The sequence below is a fragment of the Choloepus didactylus genome, chromosome 3 (assembly GCF_015220235.1).
Source record: "Choloepus didactylus isolate mChoDid1 chromosome 3, mChoDid1.pri, whole genome shotgun sequence".
Lineage (NCBI taxonomy): Eukaryota > Metazoa > Chordata > Mammalia > Pilosa > Megalonychidae > Choloepus > Choloepus didactylus.
In genome coordinates, this window is record NC_051309.1 from 163,306,856 (window position 1) to 163,329,303 (window position 22,448).

The 22,448-nt window shown below is 36.3% G+C and overlaps 1 protein-coding gene and 1 pseudogene across 3 annotated transcripts in view; both read right to left on the minus strand.

The window, feature by feature from the left end:
* The window catches only part of LRBA (LPS responsive beige-like anchor protein), a 1,009,660-nt gene that overhangs the window by 48,120 nt on the left and 939,092 nt on the right, over positions 1-22,448 (minus strand). For all 3 annotated transcript variants that reach the window (XM_037830797.1, XM_037830798.1, XM_037830799.1), the window contains 2 exons: positions 4,792-4,881; positions 226-403 (listed from right to left, as the gene is read on the minus strand). In XM_037830797.1, the coding sequence (XP_037686725.1) occupies positions 226-403; positions 4,792-4,881 (268 nt within the window). The remainder of the gene's footprint in view (positions 1-225; positions 404-4,791; positions 4,882-22,448) is intronic.
* On the minus strand, positions 15,046-15,755 carry LOC119529923 (annotated as a pseudogene).

Genomic DNA, 22,448 nt, shown 5'->3' on the forward strand with positions numbered 1-22,448 from the left:
ATATCTGAGGAATAAAGACAAACTACCAGATGCCAGAGAACTGTTATGTTTTAACAGTTGTACTGCATAGCTCAGATGGGACTTCTTCAAGGCTTTCAAACTGTTAAGCATTTTGATTGAAAATTAAAAGCTTAAATGTTGAGATGTAATACATTTAAGTGGCTATTACAATTTCTTTATACAGTGCTCAGCAGTTACTATGCTTCACAATATTTCTTTACTTACCAGGAAGGTTGTGCCACTTGTTCACGGCAAATAGCCTGTTAGCGGTGACTGTGATCACAGCAGGAGTTGCCAGACCAGGCTGGGTGTTGGCTGCCACGTGAGTGACAGGGGAGTTGGAGGGGAACTTTAGGACCATGATAACATCCTGCTGAGCTTGGTCTGTGAACATCAATGGACTCTGCAGGAGGAGATACTGTTGAGTGGGCCAGACAAGAACCCATATATACAAAAAGCAGACAAACAAAGGCAAAGAGAAAGGATGCAGGAAAAAAGAGGAAGACCATGTTAACACAAGCTGCAAGGGAAAGCACAGTGAGCAGAAGGCTTATAGAAACAGCAATTAAGATTTGTTTGTTTTTTGTACATGGCATTAGCTGAAATTTTTGGTAACTGAAATAGAGTACAGAAACACTTTAAAAATTCAAATAATTTTATTAGCTCCTTTTCCCACCTCCCCACCTCCCCACCCCCATCAAAAACTAAAATGATGATTTGATTTAGATTCTAAATAGGCAAAGTCCTGGGGATTGTATTAAACCCTTCCAATTGCTAGCATCATATGTCAAGGAATGATTTTTGGTATCAAAATAAAAAAAAAAAAAAAAAAGAAAGAAATACAGAAAAGAAAAGAACAAAAACAGGCAATAATTATAAAAGCAAGCCATGGTAATTTCCAAAGATTAGCATGAAGATTATGGCAACTGAATAAAGAGATAACTAAAGCAAATATATTTAAAACAATAGTTAGATGGCATACATGTATTATAACATTAGAAAAATAACATGAGTGCAATATATGCATTAATTAAAAAGGTGTTTCAGAGTAATGCATCATTAAATTTATTTCTAAAAACAATATATTTATATAGTGTACCAAGTCACAAACACTACCCTACTATAATGCAAATGCCATTGCTTTCTGATGTAGCTAGGAGTAAAGAGAAACATCTAGATGCCTCTTCCTCTCAGTAAAAACCTAAAGCTCAAGATTTTTTTGATTTCTCCTTTGAAAAGCAGAAAGTAATTGAAATTCGTAAATGAAACACTGACTGTTCTAATAACTAGCAAATATATAAATCTTGAAGAGTACTAAAGGATTTGGAACATTCCTACAAACCCATATGTCATAACCCAAGACATATAAAACACTACTCTGATTTATTGGCTTTATTTATACTTTGTGGTAGTATGCTATCATACAGTAATTGCACTGCACATTTTCAGCAACTCTCTTCTACCATGTCTATTTTCTAATAGCTGATTAGTATCATTCAGAATTGAAACACTTTGATGAAGTGCTTCTGGCTGCTTTCCTACCGCCATATTTCAAAATACCAGGTATATGTAAACGTGTAGGCATGTATATTTAACACATATTTATTCAGAGCTGCTAATAAAAAATTAAATACATTTGCATTTTTATTATCAGTCCTTTTAAAAAAGTTATTAAGAGTACTTAGAAAAACATATTGCTCTAAGAATTCCTATTTGCACTCTTTGCATAAAGGTGTAAATAAAGGCAACTAATAAGCTACCCAGACACCCTTCTGAGCAAGTGGCTAAAAGCCAATCAATATTATGAGTTAATCCTCCCTGGATGCTCATTCAATTAAAGGTGTCAGTAATGCCTCATCTGATGTGGCCTCAATTAAATCCAACTATCTGATGGTGTGAAAACACAGGGGGATACAGCAACAGCAGCAAAACCAGACAAATAGGCAGCCTTCGTGTGCCTGCTAATTACGACACCTGGTGTATATCATGGCTCATGCACTCAACACAGCACGAGGTGGCTTTAATTTCTGTTATATTCTTATGTGTTTGGGTGTGGTAGGGTGCATTGATGGCTGATGGGGGGACTCATCTGAATGTCAGTAAAAACAATAAACATTTGTGCCTTTGATTTTTAAAATCCCTGATATTGTAATTTTTATCATATAAAGAACCTTTTATACAGTTTTAAGGAATCGTATGAAATTGGATAAAATGAGAAGCAGTGAACAATACCAAAAAAAAAAAAAAAAAATCCTGTAAGCTAGCTTTGAAGAAGCCCTGGGAAAAGGAAATGAACATCATTTCAGAGTGACAAGCCTTATTTTTCAATTACGCACTTTTATAATATTTACTAAAGTCAATTAATAAACTCTGATCTGAGAAAATTTGACAGCATATATCATAAAGTATCACTGAAAGGAAGTTCATATACATTTTTGAGATTAACAGCTCATATTCCATATACAATTAGGCTCAAATTGAATAATCCTAATGTTCATGCCCTTTAAAAAAACATGGAAAACTCTCTAATGTGTAGGAAGAGTGTCTTGTTTACACAGTGACTCGGATGGGCCAACTTTTAGATACATGGCCAGGACAAGCAAGCTGTAGACGCCATATCCAGAACTGTGTGCTGCATTCTTACAACAAGCTCTCCTTCCAGTCCGTTCCTACATACTCCATGCTAACTAGAACTCTCAAAGCAGGCAAGCAGCAGGAAACTCTCTTCAGGGCTCCATCATACCCTTGGCCAGTAGTATGGAGCGTGGGGAAAAAGTATACCCCAGCCTATTGGGCAAGACTGGAATGATGGCAGCAGCTGCAGGTGAGCAGAACAACTGGTAAAATAGGGTGACTCTGTGAGCCAAGTCTGAAGTAGAAGTAGGAAAACTGCTGGCCAAATTTCAGTTTCCTCATATTAAGTGTATGTTTGCTGACGATTGATTTCTAACATGACTTTCTTTCCCACCTACGTATATTTAAGATGAAAAACACAATTTGTGCAAGTCTGAAAAGGAGTTCAGTTATTCAGTTCAGAGAATAAAGAGAATGGGAAAAATAATCTCTCAACTTCATATGTGCATGTTCCTTCCCAGCCTTATCACCCTAGGGATAGTAAAACTGATCTGCCTCGATTAACCAATAATCCTTTTCCTGTGAAGGGAGGCGTGGCAGTGGGAACTCCCTCATTGCCCCAGTGACCAAGGCTGTGCAGTGACCCAGGTAGAAAGTCAATGGAGCAGTGGAGGTGCTTCCATTAGCCAGCACCAAAAACAGCCTGAGTCTCATTGACAAGCTATTACTAAAACTAATTCCAAAGCCCAAATATAAATCACTCTCACTATTTTTACAGCATTATCTTCCACTGTTCTTGCTAAGTGTTTGCTTTTTATGTAGTCTTCTGCTAACTAGAGTCACCTTTTATGTCCATCTAAATCTGATTTCACCTGTTTAAAAACACTTAGTGGAAATTTTAAAAATACTTTTAGTTCATTATTATGGCCAATTCCTATAACTAGAGAAAGGGCGGGGTGGGGGGGTGTGCTGAGAGGAAGAAAGGAGATGACAAAGGGAAAAAGGGAAAAAGACACAGAGGAAGAGGTGAAATGGGAAGAGAAAGGAGAAAAAAGAAAACAAGAGCCAGAGGTAAAAAGGCCCACATCTCTATTCTTGTCTCTTTGGCAGCTACTCTCTCCTCAGTGTCAAAATCTATCATTACTAAACCACAACATGGAATTAGAATCTATCTTAAATTATTCATTATATTTATGGAAATAGATTTTATATTCTTCTTAATTTAAAACAGTAATGAACAATTGCTTTATTGAGGCATAATTCAAGAAAAATATCTACAGGCAGTTGTTTTAAAAATTGTATTTATTTTTATTATGCAATTCAATATTTCTTACTATGTTTTCTTTTTTTTTTTTATTTTTGAAGAATTTCCCCCTTGAAATTTCAGGAACTATGAAGGTAGGATGGTCACAATATTTTGCAGCTTGAGTCTATTTCCCTACCCTTGATTCTGGGCCAGCCTTGTGACTTGCTTTGGCTGATGGAAAGTGATAGAACTGATGTTGTGTGAGTTTGTAAGTTATGCCTTAAGAAGCCTTGCTACTTCTGTTTTCAAGGGAGTGGCCTGGTCTAACCTCCATGAGGATGAAAGACTATGTGGAAAGAGAGGCCCAGCCAGCCCAGCCCAGTCTCCAACAGCACATGAGTGAAAAGACCAGAAGAAATGCCTACCCAACCCTCAGAATCATGAAAAATAATAACTCATTGTTTTAAACCACTAAGTTTTGGGTGGCTTGGTATACAATGGCCATCTTTTTTTTTTTCTCATGGTTCCTGACCTTCATTAACAGTATCCTACATAACAAAATTAGTTTTAAAGTTCTCAAACCAAAAAATGCATGGGGCTATAAAAAAACAAGCACAATAACAAAACTAATCTAGAAACACATAAGCTCAAACTGGAAAAATTATAACCCTATGTTTGGAGTTCTTCATCCTACATTGGGGATACATGACAAATATGGACCTTCAATTCTACAAAACAAAACAAGAACTGATGAAATACTAGAGCACTGGAGAAATGTTTACATTCTCAAAGACTCCAAGGAGCATGCAATAATGTTTGCTGGTTTTTAGCAGAATAACAAACATTGCATAAGAAGAGCAGAATTGTCCAGATGTGGTAAAGAATCTCAAGCACAACACAAGACTGTTATGAATGTCAAGCATGGTCTTTAAAGAGAGGCAAGACATGAGGAAAGTGAAAGCAATACTCACCACTTGCATGGCAGAACCTCTGGGAGGATGGGGCTCAATAAGCAGTTGAGAAGGAGTCTGTCCAAAACTTCGGATTTGAGCTTCAACAGCCTGAAAAAGCATGGGCAAGTTTGAGAGTTAAGAAGTGCTAATTACAGGCAATAGAATCAAAACTGTCACCTGAAAATGTCATTCCATACTTCTGGCTTGTTTCATGTTGAAAATCAACCTTGTGTGTTCACAGTGGGGCCAAGCACCTGGCAAAGGCACTGAGGGTGACGTCATTCTTTAGTACCGTGGAAGCTATTCCTATAAAACCCTGTAAAACTTTCTCATCTCGCTCAGTGATATGAAACAGAAATCTGCTATTACAATCAGAAACTGTCCTTTTTGGCTTCATCTCTGTTTTCTTGCAGTTGGTTTTCCTGCTTGCATCACCCTCAGTGGCTAAAAGCTAATCTTTTACAGGTATATACAAAACTTACTGCAACTTTGATTCTAGGCTCCATTTCTTCCTGGGAAGTAGAAAGGAGGAAAAAAGAAACAAAGCACCTGTGAAAATGGCTTAATGCTACATTACTTTTGCCATGGGAAGAGCATTATTGTTGACAATCCCTTTGAACCTTGTGGCTAAACAACAAAGTAAATGCCATATGTCGTACCCAAGCATGAGAAGGTTAAAACAGAGACTGACTAAATCTAAGAAACGTGTGTGTACCCTTTTTGAAAAATGTGTGCATGCACCCTTTGCAAGGCACTCCCTTACCATGGCTCTACCCATATACCAAGTGCAGATGCTCACCTCCCAAATACCAATAACTACATCTCATTGTGGGAAGCTGCTAAATGCCAGAAGCTATCACTATCATAATTATTTTGTTTACTTGTTTATGCCTATCTCATGTCAAGCTTATTGAGAGGAAGGACCCTATCTATCATCTTCATTGTCGTATCCCTATATTGGGTGTAGGAATAAATGCTATATGTGAGGGAAGGGAAGGAAGCAAAGATACATAAAGACTATTTCAACACCCCCACGGCAGCCTATGTTCTTAATTCCCAGTCTAAAAGGATGAAGAACACCCTCAAAATCATAAGAGAATATTTTTTCATCATGTTATTTATTTAATGCCCTTCAAGTTTTATATTCTTTGCAAGAACTTCACACTGTAGTCAATACATCATAAACAAGGAAATATATTATCCAATAATAATTTCCTTTTTTTATTTGATGAGGATACCACTAGAAGTACCTTCACAAGGATCTTGTAAGGAACAATAATAGCATTCATTCATTTATGCATTCAATGATCATCAACTATGTGCACAATACTAGCAGGTCTTAATGTTCCTGTCATTGAAGAACGTATTCCTAATACAGGAAGTATGGCAAAATATTCTTGGAAGGTTAGATAACAGTTTGATGCAGTGTGTGTCAGTTCAAGAGGTTAGTCTTTCCAGTAAGTTTAAGGAATGCTCTATGACTTGCTAATGCATAAAAGATTGGAAAGCAGCTCAGTGTGAAAGCAGAGTGATACGATGGAAGCAGTATGGGTTTTAAAGTCAAACACACCATGTTCAAATCTTGAATCCACACTATGTATGATCTGTGTGACCTAAGGTAAGTTCTTTAACCCATTTCAATTTTCTCTCCAATAAAATGTGGATAACCATAGTTCCCACCTCACCTCATTGTGTTATAGTAAAGATTAAATGATATAGATGTAAAGAATATAGAAAAGTAATTAGCACAGATTAGACCCTCAGTATGCCATCAACAAATATTCATTGAGAGCTGCTAAACACAACAATAACAATAAACATTTATTTAGCACTTACAATTTGCCAGGAACTTTCCTAACTGATTTACCACCTTCTATCATTTAAATCTCAAATATGATGTGGGTACTTTATTATATCCATTTTATAGATAAGGAAACTAATGTACAAAGACTTAAATATCTTCCCCAAGGTCAAAGAATAATTAAATAGTCATCAAAATTTGCAACTTGACTCCAGAGCTCATACTCTAAGCTATCCTGCCTCCTTCCCTGTTAGGTAATACACCAGGCCTTTGAGATAAGACTAAAGACAGGAAAACTCTGAGTTTACAATCTAAGGAAGGAATCAGTAAATTATCTCTATCATCATCATCATCATCATCATCATCATCATTACAGTGAGCAAAGTGTATTCAGATGCAATTAGTAGAGCATCATGGCTGGGCAAGCGTCAGTTTTAAACATTGGGAGACAAGACTGGTGCTAGACTTAAGTAACAAGAAAAGAAGCCAATAGAATGTGGGGGATAGGGACCAGGATCCTCTTCAAAACATCATCTAACATACTTCTTGATGGTGTGAAATCAATTTGTGATTAAACACCAGTGACAATCAGGTGGAAGAAATCACAAAAATGGCAACCTGAAGCCTAAAGGAGGAGGTGGTAGCCCTGCCATTTTATGACATATGGTTTTAAGGGTTAAGTTCATGACTATAAACCTTCAGTCTCTTTCAAGAACAGGTGGCAAAGCCAATGTCCTTTCCCTTGACTGCTATCCACTGTGGTCCCTGACCAGCAGTCCACATGCCTTAACCCCCATTAAAGGGGGTGACCCTTGAACAGACTGCATCAGCATTTCCCTATGATGTCAGATGGTTCAGAGTGCCAATCTTCGCTCTGTCACTTATCTGCTGTTTGACTTTGAGCAAGTTGCTTAATGTCATCTTGCTCATAGAATCCTTTGGAAAATTAAATAAGATAACGCGTATAAAGTGCTTAGCACAGTACCTAGCACATACAAAACACTAAATAAAATGCTATATTATTAAGTTTGGGGCTCAGAGTGATCCCATTTAACATAGCTAAAATAGGGAAGGAAGAAATGGTTCAGGATGTTATGTAGGAAGATGCTGATAATTGCAAGAAACTGAAATCTGGCTGAACATTTCAAAATATACTGCAGGTCTAAGAGCCCGGAGACAGAGAGCTGTCTTTGGAGGTACAGAGACTGGTCTAAACATAAGAAATAGTGCACTTCAAAATTTGTGGAAGCTGTGGTAATATAAAGAACAGAATGAACATGAGAACCATCATTTAAGAAAAAATCAACAGTTCTTAGTGCTTGATGACTTTTTTGAGCAATGAGAAGACAAAACTTTTTCTTTTTTTTTTGAACTTGCATGTTTCAGAGAGCAGTAAAGCAAAGGACTGAAACAGAAGTTAGGAAAAACCAGTTTGACAGAAGAAAGATAGTGAATTTTATGTCAGAGATGTGGAATCTGAAGTGATAGTGATGGCCATCTATCCAGGTAGAGATGTCTAACGGCAAAAGAAATCCCAAGAGTGGCACTCAGATGAGAGCTCAGAGGTATTGATTTGGGTATTATCCATACAGAAGAGAAACTTAAGTCAATGGATTTTGAGCTTTATCACTCCCTGTGTGTATGAGTGTTTGTGTGTGTGTGCGCGCATGTGTGTGTCTCTGTGTGTGTTTAAAAAGCAGCAGAAATGATTTCAAATGAAATCTTACACAAAACCTGATAAACAGAAAACACAGAGATGGGGCTGTTCTATTTTAAAAGTGGGTGGAGCTACACTTAATAAGCCTCCTCAGCAGCCCCTGAGGAAATTCTGGGAAATCTTAGGGCTCTTTGAAGCACAATTTGAAACCACTCGTTAGACTTCAGCAATAAAATACATAAGACACGTGCAAAGACAAGCAAGGACCTAGAGTTGAACCTCAGGAAGTACTCATATTTAGAGTATAATATCGTGAAATAGTAAAGATGACAGAGAGGGGCCAGTACAGGGGTAGAAGGAAAAGGAGGATGGGGTGATATCATGGAAGCTATAGGACGAGAGTTCCAAAGAGAGAATAGTAATAATGCCATATACTATAGAGAAACAAAGAATAATGATATTATCACATATAAATCCATATTATAGCTATGATTTTACTGTAAATGGTTTTAATACTATATGTACTGGTCTGTTTCCTACTTTTATCATTGTTTTGAAATGAAAAAGATGTAGATAATGAGCTGATTTTCAAAACACCCATCTCTTTTTAACACTTCTAGAGTCTTATAATTTTAATAGAATTTGCACATTACAGATATCTTTGAGGAAAAGGCTTTTTCAAGGCATGAGATAGAGTGATCTGGTTATTCTCAATGACAGAATGAAACCAGTATTATTCCACATAGGTGAAATATCAATCAATTTTCTTTACAAGAACTCAAGGCATCTAAAAATGCTATAAAATCCTTAGACACAAATGCTTTATTTACTTCTTGACTAATCTTTGAGTTGTTGGAAATAAAATGCAATAAAAAGGGCTTTTTCAAGGGTGAAAACTGTGGAATAAGGTTGTAATATAATGACTATAATCTCAAGATTTTCTACTGACATTTTATATCATCAACTGATAATTCCAGATTCTCCCCTTTGTTTTTAAATTCATCAGCTATCTTTTTAAAGTAGTTTCATTGAGATATATTCATACACCATACAATCCATTCAAAGTGTACAATCAATGGCTCTCAGTATAATCACAAAGTTGTGTATGCATCACCACAGTCAATTTTAGAACATCTTCATTACTTCAAAAATAAAACCCCCCACTTCATTATTGACACTTAGCATTGGTGTGTACTTTTGTTACAATTGATGACAGAATATTAAAATGTTACTGTTACGTATAGTCCATAGTCTGCATTATGTGTATTTTTCCTATATACCACCCTATTATTAACACCTTGTAATAGTGACATACATTTGTTCTAGTTCATGAAAGAGCATTCATTTATTTGTACCATTAACCACAGTCATCATCCACAACAGGGTTCTCTATGTTATACAGTCCCATGTTTTATTCTCTAGCCTTCCTTCTAGTCAAATAAATGACCCTAAACTTCACTTTTCAACCACAATCACATGCATAATTCAGCACTGTTAATTACACTCACAATAATGTGCTACCATTTCCAAACATTTACAGTCAATCTAATTAAAAATTCTACACAAATTAAGAACCAGCTCCCCATTCTCTACCCTCTGACTATATCCTGGTAATCTATACTCTAGATTTTAGCTCCAAGAGTTTGCTCATTATAATTAGTTCATAGTAGTGAGACCATACAATATTTGTCCTTTTGTGTCTGGCTCATTTCAGTCAACATAATATCCTCAAGGTTCATCCATGTTGTCACATGCATCAGGACTTCATTCCTTCTTACAGCTGAATAATATTCCATTGTACATATATACCACATTTGGTTTATCCATTCATTGGTTGACAGGCACTTGGATTTCTTACATCTTTTGGCAATTGTGAAGAATGCCACTATGAACATCGATGGGCGAATGTCTGTTTGCATCCCTGCTTTTCAGCTCTTCTAAGTATATACCTAGTAGCGGGATTGCCAGATCATATTGCAATTCTATTATTAGCTTCCTGAGGAACCACCAAACTGTCTTCCACAGAGGGTGCACCATTTTACATTCCCACCAGCAGTGAATGGGTGTTACTATTTCTCCACATCCTCTCTAACACTTGTAGTTCTCTGTTTTTTTCAAATAGTGGCCACTCTGGTAGGTGTGAAATGATATCTCGTGGTATTGATTTGCATTTCCCTAATAGTGACGGCTGAACATCTTTTCATATGCTTTTTAGCCATTTGTATTTCCCCTTTGGAAAAATGTCCATTCAACTCTTTTGCCCATTAAAAATTTTTTTTTGTCTCCTTCTTGTTGAGAGGTAAGAGTTCTTTATATATTCTGGATATTAAACACTTAATGGATATGTGGTATCCAAATATTTTCTCCCTTTGAGTAGGTTGCCTATTCACTATCTTGACATTGTCCTTCAAAGCACAAAAGTTTTTAATTTTGAGGTGGTCCCATTTATCTATTCTTTCTTATGTTGCTTGTGCTTTGGGTATAAAAGCCTGAGAAACCACTGCCTACCACAAGATGTTGAAGATGCTTCCCTACATTTTCTTCTAGGAGTTTTATGGTCCTAACTCTTATACTTAGGTCTTTGATCCATTTTGAGTTAATTTTTCTATGAGGTGTGATACTGGGGTCCCTTTTCAGTCTTTTGGATATGGATATCTAATTTTTCCCAGCAACATTTTTTGAAGAGACTGTTCTGACCCAGTTGAGTGGACTTGACAGCTTTGTCAAAAATCAATTGATCATAAATGTGTGGGTAAATTTCTGAACTCTCAATTTGATTCCATTGGTCAATATATCTATCTTTATGCCAGAACTATGCTGTTTTGACCACTGTTGCTTTGTAATATGCTTTAAAGTTAGGAAGTGTGAGTCTTCTTTCTTGCTCATTTTTTTTTTTTCAAGATGTTTTGGGCTATTCGGGGCCCCTTACCCTTCCAAATAAATTCAATAATTGATTTTTCCATTTCTACAAAGTATGCTATTAGAATTTTTACTGTGATTGTGTTGAATTTGTAAATCAATTTGGGAAGAACTGACATCTTAACAATATTTAGTTTTCCATTCCATGAACATGGAAAGTCTTTCCATTTATTTAAGTCTTCTTTGATTTCTTTTGGCACTGTTTTGTAGTTTTCTATGACTAGGTCCATATCCCTAGATAGTTTACTCTGTTAGTTGTTTTGTAAATGGAATTTTTTTCTTAATTTCCTTCTCAGATTGCTCATTACTCATATATAGAAGAACTACTGACTTTTGCATGTTTGTTTTGTATCCCACCACTTTGCTGAACTCATTTATTAGCACTGGTAGCTTTTTTGTAGATTTTTCAGGACTTTGTATATATAGGATCATGTCATCTGCAAATAGGGGAAGTTTTACTTCTTCCTTTCCAATTTGGATGCCTTTTATTTCTTTTTCTTGCTTAAGTGCCCTAGCTAGAACTTCTAGCACAATGTTGAAAAACAATGGTGACAGTGGGCAGCCTTATCTTGTTCCAGATCTTAGTGGGAAAGCTTTCAGTCTCTCACCATTGAGGATAATGTTAGCTGTGGGTTTTTCATATATGCTTGTACTGGTTTGAATCTGTTATGTATCCCATTAAAGACTGTTCTTTTATCCACTCCTGTGGGAGCAGATCTATTGTGGGCGGGATCTTTTGGTTAGGTTGTTTCCATAGAGAGGTGACCCACACATTCATGGTGGGTCTTAATTAGTTTACTGGAGTCCTTAAGAGAGCTCAGGGAGAGAGAGAGAGCTCAGAGCCGACAAAGACTCAGATGCTTGGAGATGCAGACACAAAGACTTTTGGAGATGCTAAGCTAAGAGATGAGGCCCAGAGTTTGTCCTGGGCTAAGTGAGAACCACAGATGCTTAAAGAGAAAGCCACTGGAATCAGAAGCTGAAAGCAATGTAACCTGGGAGCAAAGAAATAGCAAATGCCAGCCATGTGCCTTCCCAGCTGACAGATGTTCCGGACACCACTGGCCTTTCTTTAGTGAAGGTATCCTCTGTTGAAGTTTTAGTCTGCACACTTTTAAGTCTTTAGAACTATAAATTTGTAACCTAATAAATATTCTTTATAAAAGCCAATACATTTATGGTATATTGCTAAAGCTCGCAGCTTTAGCAAACCAGAACAGATTTTGGTACCAGAGAAGTGGGGTGTTGCAAATACCAAAAATGCTGGAACAGCTTTATAAATGGATAAGGGGAATATTCTGGAACAACTGGGAGAAGCTTGATAGAAAAGGCCTAGATTGCTTTGAAGAGACTGTTACTAGAAATATGGACTCTACAGATACTTCTGATGAGGCCTCAGAAATGAATGAATGTGTCACTGTAAACTGGAAGGAAGGTGACCCTTGTTTTAAAGTGGCATAGAATTTTGCAAAATTGAGTTTTGGTGTCAGATGGAAGGCAGAATTTGAACGTGACAAGTTGGGATACTTAGCTGAAGAGATCTCCAAACTTAATGTCAAAAAAGAAGCCTGGCTTCTCCTCAGTGTATAGTAAAAGGCGAGAGGAAAGAAGATAAGCTGAGTACAAAGAAACCAGAAATTGATGGTCTGGAAAATTCTGGGCTTCCAGAAAGTGAGACCCCAGAGGATAGTGCCCCATGTGAGGATTTAATGAAACCTGGAACCAGCCAGCCATTTCAATACAAGCCAGGAGGAGACGGAGTTATCCAGGAAGGATACGTGGAAAGTCCTACTGTCTGATGGTTTTGACCCCCATATGCTGCATGCCAAGTTAACAAATTTTTTGTGAGATCTGTATAAATGAAACCACTGCCAGTCTGGACTAAAAGGGACAGAAAAGGGACAGGTTGAAGGAAAAATTTCTTCAAAGGGAGAACCAGATCTGGAGCCAAAAAGTCACGGGCCAGGAGAGTGAACCCACCCATGCATGCAGAGAGGGTAAGTTTACCCTGGAGTTCAAAGAGGGTGGAGCACATTCCCTGGGGATTTAAAGAGCCTGGCCACCACCCCACTGTTCTGAAGGCATTGAGCATGTGCCCTGGAGATGGCAGAGAATCCGGTTGCTACCCAGATGCTTGAAGAGGGTGGGGCTGAGAAGAAGGTAATCTCCCCAATGTTCTCCAATGTTGCAACTCTCACCCTAGTGCTTGAAGAGAGCAGGGCTACTGCATAATCCCTCAGAGAGTGTGTGACTGCCACTCTCTTAAGCCCCAAGGATAAATGACTCTCAGACTTTGAAATACAATGGAGTTTGCCCTCAGGCTTTGGGAATTGTTTGGGACCTCTGACCCTGTTTTCCTTCCAGTTTCTTTCTATGGCAATGGGAAACTTTATCCTATGACTGTCCCTCCTTTGTATACTGGCAGCAGATAACTTGTTCTGAGTTTCACAGGTCCACAACCAGAGGAGAATTTTGCCTTAGGACAAACCATGCCTGTAACTGATTTTGATAAGACTTTGTACTTACCTGTTGTTACCAAAATGATTTAAGTTTTTGTGATATTGTGATGGAATGAATTTATTTTGCATGTGGAAAGAACATGTCTTTTTGGGGTGGAATGTGCTAGTTTGAATCTGTTATATACTTCATAAAAGACTATGTTCTTTTTTACCACTCTTGTCGGGGAAGACCTATTGTGGGTAGGATCTTTTGATTAGGTTGTTTCCATGGCGATGTGACCTTGCCCATACAAGGTGGGTCTTAATTAGTTTACTGGAGTCCTTAAGAGAGCTCAGGGAGAGGGAGCTCAGAGCTGACACAGATGCAGACGCTTGCAGATGCAGACACAAAGATGTTTGGAGATGCTAAGCTAAGAGATGAAGCCCAGAGCTTGTCCTGGAGAAGCTACGTGAGAACCCACAGATGTTTAAAGAGAAAGCCATTGGAATCAGAAGCTGAGAGCAATGTAACCTGGGAGCAAAGGACCAGCAGATGCCAGCCTTGTGTGTTGCTAGCTGACAGAGGTGTTCCATACACCATAGGCCTTTCTTCAGTGAAGGTATCCTCTTGTTGATGCCTTAGTTTGGACATTTGTATGTCCTTAGAACTATAAATTTGTGATCTAATAAATCCCCTTTATAAAAGCCTATCCATTTCTGGTATATTGCATCCCGGCACCTTTAGCAAACTGGAATGATCCCCTTTATCATGTTGAGAAAGTTTCCTTCGATTTCTACCTTTTGAAGTGTTTTTATCATGAAAGGATGCTGAATTTTGTCAAATGCCTTTTCTGCATCAATTGAAATGATCATGTGGTTTTTCCTTTTGGATTTGTTAATGTGGCGTATTCCACTGATTATCACATGCAATGTCAGGTTTTCCATGTATGTCCTTCATCATGCTGAAAAAATTGCCTTCTATTCCTAGTTTTTGAAGTGTTTTTATCAAAAAAGGATGCTGGATTTTGTCAAATGCCTTTTCTCCATCAGTCGAGAAAAACATGCGGTTCTTCCTCTTTGATTTGTTAATGCGGTCTATTACATTAATTGATTTTCTTATGTTGAACCACCCTTGCAAACCTGGGATAAATTCCACCTGATCATGGTGTGTAATTATTTCAATGTGTTATTGGATTCAATTTGCAAGTATTTTGTTGAAGGTTTTTGCATCTATATTCAGAAGAGCTATTGGTCTGTAATTTTCTTTTCTTGTGATATCTTTATCTGGCTTTGGTATGAGGTGATGTTGGCCTCATAGAATGAATTGGAAAGTGTTCCCTCCTCTTCAATTTTTTGGAAGACTTTGATCAGGATTGGTGTTAATTCTTCCTGGAATATTTGGTAAGAACACCCCTGTGAAGCCATCTGGTCCTGAGCTTTTCTTTGTTAGTTTTTTTTTTTTTTTGACTGTTTAAGTTTTTATTTCATAATCATAAACTTAACTCTGCAATTCAGCTAGACTTGGAAGAGGGAAGATAATGTAGTAACCAAAGAACTGCAGCAAGAGCACAAAGATGACAGGATACTGAGAGCAGAACAAGGAAGGTGGACACTTTCCCGAGCTACAGAAGGATTGGTCTGGTGGTTAAATCAAAACCAGATCAAATGTATTAGACTTGTCCACAGTCAGCAGTAGTGATCTTCTTGCTGGTCTTGCCATTCCTGGACCCAAAGCGCTCCATGGCTTCCACAATATTCATATCCTCTTTCACCTTGCCAAAGATCACATGCTTGCCATCCAACCACTCAGTCTTAGCAGTGCAGATGAGAAGCTGGGAACCAATTGTGTTGGGTCCAGCATTGGCCACAGACAAGATGTGCCAGGACCTGTATGCTTCAGGATGAAGTTCTCATCATCAAACTTCTCCCTGTAGATGGACTTGTCACCAGTGCCATTATGGAGTGTGAAGTCAATACCCTGGCACATAAACCCAGGGTTAATTCTGTGAAAGCAGGAACCCTTATAACCAAATCCTGTCTCCCAAGTGCTCAGAGCATGAAAATTTTCTGCTGTCTTTGGAAACTTGTCTGCAAACAGCTCGAAGGAGATGCAGACCAAGGGTTCGCCACTGACGATGATATTGAAGAACATGGTGGGGTTGACCATGGCTGCAGGCAGGTGACTGTGGTGGTGGGCATCATCATCTCCAAGGCCTATTGGTAGGCTTTTGATTACTGATTCAATCTTTTTACTAGTTATTGGTTTGTCAAGATTGTCTATTTCTTCTTGAGTCAGTGCATGTAGAGTTTGTTTGTTTCTAGGAATTTGTCCATTTCATCTAAGTTGTCTGATTTGTTGAATTACAGTTGTTCATAGTACCCTCTTATGATGCTTTTTATTTCTTTTCGGTCAGTAGTAATGTCCTCCCTCACCAGCCATTTTTGATTTATTTATCTTCTGAAGCAATGTACACTGCTGATCATACCCTAGGTTCTTCACACATTTTCTCTCCTGTGGCTTCCATAGCTTTACAACACCCTGGGTCTCCAACCTACTCCTTTCTTCTGTTTTTGCTTACTTCTATTCTTCTGCATCCATCAGTGAATTCATACTGTAGGCTCTCTCTTAGTACCTGAATTTCCTCAATCTAAACCTTTTTTTCTGGAAGTATTTTTTTTTCCATTGTCATGATTTTAAACCTTACATCTGTTCAAAAGATTTCCAGATCTATAACCAACCAGATGCTTGTCCATTTCTATGAAATGTTCACCCATACCTTTGCCTGCTGGCTTTCTATGTGTACTACATGTATATCTCAGCACATCTAAAACTAAATATCTAAAATCTGGAAAAATTAATTTTATTCTAGCACTCCTCTGTCAAGGGTTACACTCCTCTAATTTTTTTTTTAAATGCTTAGAATCTTATCAATATTTTTTATTTCACCTCTTTCTTTCACATATAATCAATTACTTCTTTTATGAAGTTTTTCATATACATCACTCCTTTCTGAATCCAGGGCCCCTATAATTTTAAGTATTGATTATCGCAATACCCAAAGTGTCTTTACTATGTTTTCTCCATCCAGTTTCTTGTTTTAACTTATCCTGCAGAATTGAGTTTTCCGAAATTCTCCTTTATGCAGTATTCACCTGATTAAATGTCTTCAATTGATCCCTACTACTTAAAAGATAAAGGCCTAATGCCAGGTATTGAAGGTCTTCCTACCTCTTTCATTTTTTTTTTTAACCCAATCACATTCCTTTCTACAAGTGTTCCATTTCAGTCAAGCTGATTTTCTTCCTCAAATATAACCATCCATTTCTGTCTTACACCTTCATGCTACTGCTCCTCCTTGAATGGACACCCTTAGTCTCAATTTTCTAAGTCCTACTCCTGTGTAGAAAATTGTGCTTGAGTTTTACTTTGATGGTCTAATATTCCCCAAATCTTATAGCCTGTTCATACTGCTGATTACACACTCGATTCTGGCTTTCTTGTACTATTATTTAACTTTAAATAGAGTACTAGTCAGTCTCTACAATGATACTATAGTTTCAGGGTAAGAATGCCATATATCTTGTTGTGCAGCAGATAGGACAGCACCTTGAACTTAGCATTCATACAGTAAAATTTTTTACCGAATGCTCATTATGCAGCAAGTTAACCCAGCTGGAGGGATGAGCATAGTTGTTAATATGAGGGCAAAATGGATGGGAAGAATGATGAATGGAGGCTGGTATCTGTTGTTATAAAGAGACCAAAAGAATTCTTCAGGGATGCTTTGGAAGATGCCACTGAAGGCAGTAATTCTCATTTTTTTTATCCCAACACACCTAAGGGACATGACAAAATTCTAGTGGCTCACTATAGCAGTGATTCTTAAGGGCCAGGTGAGAATTCTTTGGGGCAATATGCATGATTTGAAAAAAGCACCTTAAGTGATTTTGTTTTGCACCTGTGTTCACTTTTCCCTTCATCTCTCTGTATGGAGCAATAGAAAACTAAGAGCATCATAGAGGTTTGCAACCACAGGGAAAATACAGGTATAAGAAATGTGGGTTGGTAATAGGGTGGCCTAATGAATTCTACCAAATACCTAAATTATTTCTAATGAACTCTCCTTCACTGAGAGAGTTTTGATTCCAGATTATCTCTTTTAAAAATTAGTTTGTTACTTCACATATTTTATTATGGAATAGTATAATGGTCTGCCATGTGTCTATCAGTCAACTAGTAACATATCTGATTTTAGTTTATATTAGAGAATCAGCTTAGGCAATATGCTGGGCAGATTCACCAAAAAATAAGAGTGTTCCTATCTTTAAGTGATCTATTTTTTTACCTTTAAAATAAGTCTTCATTGAGAATAAAAATTCCCTGCAATGACCAAAAATATAATCATTGGCTGGCTGCCAATCCTTCTGAGGCTTGCACACAACCTGATTTGCAAGGTGATCTTCAACTCTATAGTTGCGAATTTGATTGTGTAATTTCTCTAGTTGAAATCCTTCCATCCAAATTCCTTATCATGGGTAGCACCACCACAGAGTGGTAAGCAGGCAAACACTGGAATCAGAGTGCAGGGGTTTACATTTTAGCTCTATCACATATTAGCTGAGTGACTTTGGACAAGTTACTTTACCATTTGTGCCCTGGTCTTCTCATCAAAAAATGACAATAATAATAGTATTTTTGGGTTGGTGTGAGGATTAAATGAGATAAAAAAACAATACTTACAACAGTTCTTGGCACCAAGAAGGAAGAAAGTTTTTGATATTTTTATTACAACATATATATATGACTTAACATAGTACCCAGCTGGGGTTAAGTAAGCACTCTAAATTTCACCAGCTACTCATAATAATAAGAGTACTCTAACTCCTCCCTATGTTTCCAGCCTTATTCCCTGCCACTGTCCCTTTCATACTCTTTAATGTAAGCTGTAATGTGCCATAATGCCTTACACCTTTAGTCCTTTGTATAAATTATTTTCTTTTCCTAGTTTTTCTATTCCTTTTTTTTTCTGTCAAGTTGCTTCCTTCTCATTCTTGAAGACTTGGCTCAGGCATCTCTGTCCTCTGGGAGATCTTTCTTGACCTCATTCAGACTGTTGCTGTACTTCCCCTTTGCTCCTGAAGCACTGGGCATAGATCTCTGCTACTTACTTTCCTAATATTCTAATTACTGGTGTAATTTTTCTGCCTTATCAATTATACTAAGTTTCCTTGAGATCAGAGACTGCCAAATAATTCTGTGCTTCTGAGGCTTGGCACATTGTAGGTACTCAATAGATATTTATTGAATGGGGCCATCCAAATCAACTTCATACAGCAGGGATGTAGCTAAGAGATGCATACTACTATTAAAGAGCAGCCTATATTGAATAAAACATTCTCTTAAACATTTCTACTAAAAATCTTGCTTTATTATTTAAATTCTTATTCATCAATTTTCAATTATTTTTGTAAATAGCCTGTTACTACTTTCTATAATAAAACCTGAATTCAGCAGGCAGCATTCCAGATGTTGAAATACATTATAATAAAAAAGACTATGCAAATACTTAGTGACCTTCCAGTAAAACCATATATTTATATTTCATAAACAGCATTTCAAATATTACCTAGAGAATTTATTAATAGATTTCTAAATGGAAATATTATGAAGAGATTTTCAACAAGCTGTGTATTCTATTGTTTTTTGTGCCAACTATTACATACACGGATGATTTTATAGTTAGATATAAAGAAAGAGATGCAATACAAACAGACACACACACATACAGACTGCATTAGATAGAAAGAAAGGAAGAAAGAAACAAAGAGAAGAAATATAATAAAAGTAAAGTAAATAAAATAAAGTAGATTTGGCTTAGTGACAATGCAGTACTTGGCTTCAATTTAAAGACTATTTAGTCTCTAGGCTTTTTAATCTAACTGAGGAAACAAGGTACTCAGTGAAACACTTAGTAACCAAGAATAAGTGTTGTAAAATTTTCTATTAAGATGGGGGATGGGTAGAGAAAAAACTTAAACATATGGATGCAATTACTGTAAAAACATATGTATATTGCTTTTATTAAGTGCACAACTCTGAAATTGCATTTTATTCCTCACGTATTTATATTTGAAAGCACTATACAATTGGTGTTGGGCAATAGAAAAAAATTAAGAAAAACATGCCATTTATCAATATATTGACATTTTCTGACATTAACAAAATTAAGTTCTAGAAGGCTGGCTTAAGATTCTTGTCTACCTTCCTTACCAAGAGATGTTGTCAACAAGACTTCATATTTTGGATTTTAAAATTACTTAACTCTTCAATATTTAACAAGGGACCATCCAATGATTTCTGTTATATATCATATCATTACTTGTGCCAGCTTTCCTCTTCACACATTTGTTCTGCAAGTTACAGAACAACTTGTCAGATATTTGACAGATTTTCACTCAGAGCTTAGTGACTACCTACTTGACTAGCTTCATTACCTTTTGAGACCACTGTTAAAGTTTAGTTATGATATCAGCAAGCAAAAAAACAAAACAAAATAAAACAAAACACTCTAATCAAAGGATTACCTGACCATTATATGCTTAAGTTTGTACTTAATTCCTAAAGGACAAAACTCCTAATATTAATTACTAAGGCCAAAAGAAGACCCATAAGTAAGTGTACTTGATAAAAATGGGATGAAGTTTCCAAAAGAGAATTTGATCTATGTAACACATATGATCCTGTTTGGATAAAAAAAAAATCGGCAAAGCACCATTTAGACATAATTTGGAAACACATTTCCTCTTAGCCTAAGGAAAGAAATACAGAGTTACTGTTTAGTAGTCAGAACAATAAATTCACAAACTTTAAAAAACAGCATAATGAACCCAACTCAAATTATTTAAATCTAATCTTTTAAAATTGAAATGTAAATGTTCAAAAGCCCTAGAAATAAAAAAAAAAAAATAGAATTCAAATTTTGTCAAGTATAAATGTACAAGATAAACAGGCTTTCAGGAAAAAATGTAATGGATATATTTGTGTTCAAAATACAGCTCACAGGACATTTAATCAGCAAAACATACAAAATACTTCACATAAAAGAGGAAGATGGTGAAGTAATAAATTAAATTGAAATAAGTAATTATATGTAAATTTAGACTTGGAATGATTTAACTATTTTTTTTAATTTTGAGAAATCAAATGTGAACCAAAATATCCAGGAATATAGACAAGAGTCCAATTTTTGTCTTCAAGTAAACATTGAGCTATCAATTCTGCGTCTACCCAATTTTCCTAAGAACAGAAACAGATAAATGCAAAAAAGTTTATGTACAAAGACGATTATTACATTATCCTTTTTAATGGTAAATATTGGGGGGAGAAGCTAATAGGCCGTCAATAGAAAACTAATAAACTGTCTTAATGGAATATTATGCAGCCATTAAAATGAGTGAGTTGAGCTGAATATATTTGACATGTAAACTAGTCTGTGATATTTTGACAAAAGAAAAATTCCTGATCATCTAAGTATATAGTGTATGATCTCACATATGTAAAACTATATTCATATAATCATATACTTAAAACATACATGTGTATCTATCCATACACTTATAATTGTTACATGAGCACATACATTTTTATGTGTTATATGAGCACACCCATACAAATGCATGAATACATATGGGTAAAATCTGAAAGGATATGTACCAAACTATTATCGTTGATTATCTTGGTGGGAGAAGGAAGAGAATACTGGAAGAATAAAAATTCATATTTTCCTCACTTTTGTACTGTTTGACATGTGACCACAAGCATATATTACTTTTGAAAAAAGAATAATAAAAAAGAGACCTAGATTTTGAAAACATCTGAAAGTAAAAAAATATGAAAACCTAAAAAAAACTGCAAACATTTGATATAACTCTATGAAGTTTAACTCTTCTATTAACATAGTACCCAGAAATATTTTTTTAACCATCTAAAAACAACCCCAGTTGTCAAGTTGGCCAAAAATTTTTAATCCAAATTTAACTGGCTACAAAGTTAATTTTGTTATTTTCAGCTTATTTCCTAATTTATTCCTATCTGACTTCCAAGGGACCACTAGTTTCCACAATATTTTGCTAACATTTAATATTAATTAAATAATTAGGAAGGTATAAAATTGTTTAAGTAAACCACCAAATTCATCAAGTATCTAGAAAGTATGGAGTACATAAATAGGAAAAAGAATTAGCAGCTTGCTAAATAAAGTAAAACATTAAAAAATAAGAATGTAGTGATAAGAAATCAGGGGAGGGGAAATTTTTTACTAATATTATCTACTCAAATGTTGTTATGGAAGGGAAAACATGAAATCATTATAATTTGTGAAAATATGCATGATTTTCCCATTAGTGCCTTGTAATTGAGCCCTTACATTCCAGGCATATTAAATGGAGACACAGTACAGCCTTACTACAATCTCCAGTTCTTGTAGCTGTCCATCTACTGCAGTATAATCCCAGCTGCCAATCTGAAAGAAACCAGCTAGTCAGAGCAGACACAACCAACAGAAACAAACGTCACTCAATAATGTTCAGAGGCACTGTGTTCATGGATAATTTCAAACAGTATCTCTGTCTAGAACACTGATGTGCTCATTCAAAACACCTCCATCTCTGGCTACTGGAAATGAGTAGATAACGCAGCAGCCTAGAAAAATAAGTGGAATGTTGCTTCAAAGAGGTTGTCAATGTTAAGAACTAAATATAGTGAAGACATAGTGAAAAGTTCTTAAAGAAGAAAATAAAACAGTAGAGTTAATTTTCTGCATTCAGAAGGTTAAATTATTTCTCAGAACTAGACAAACGG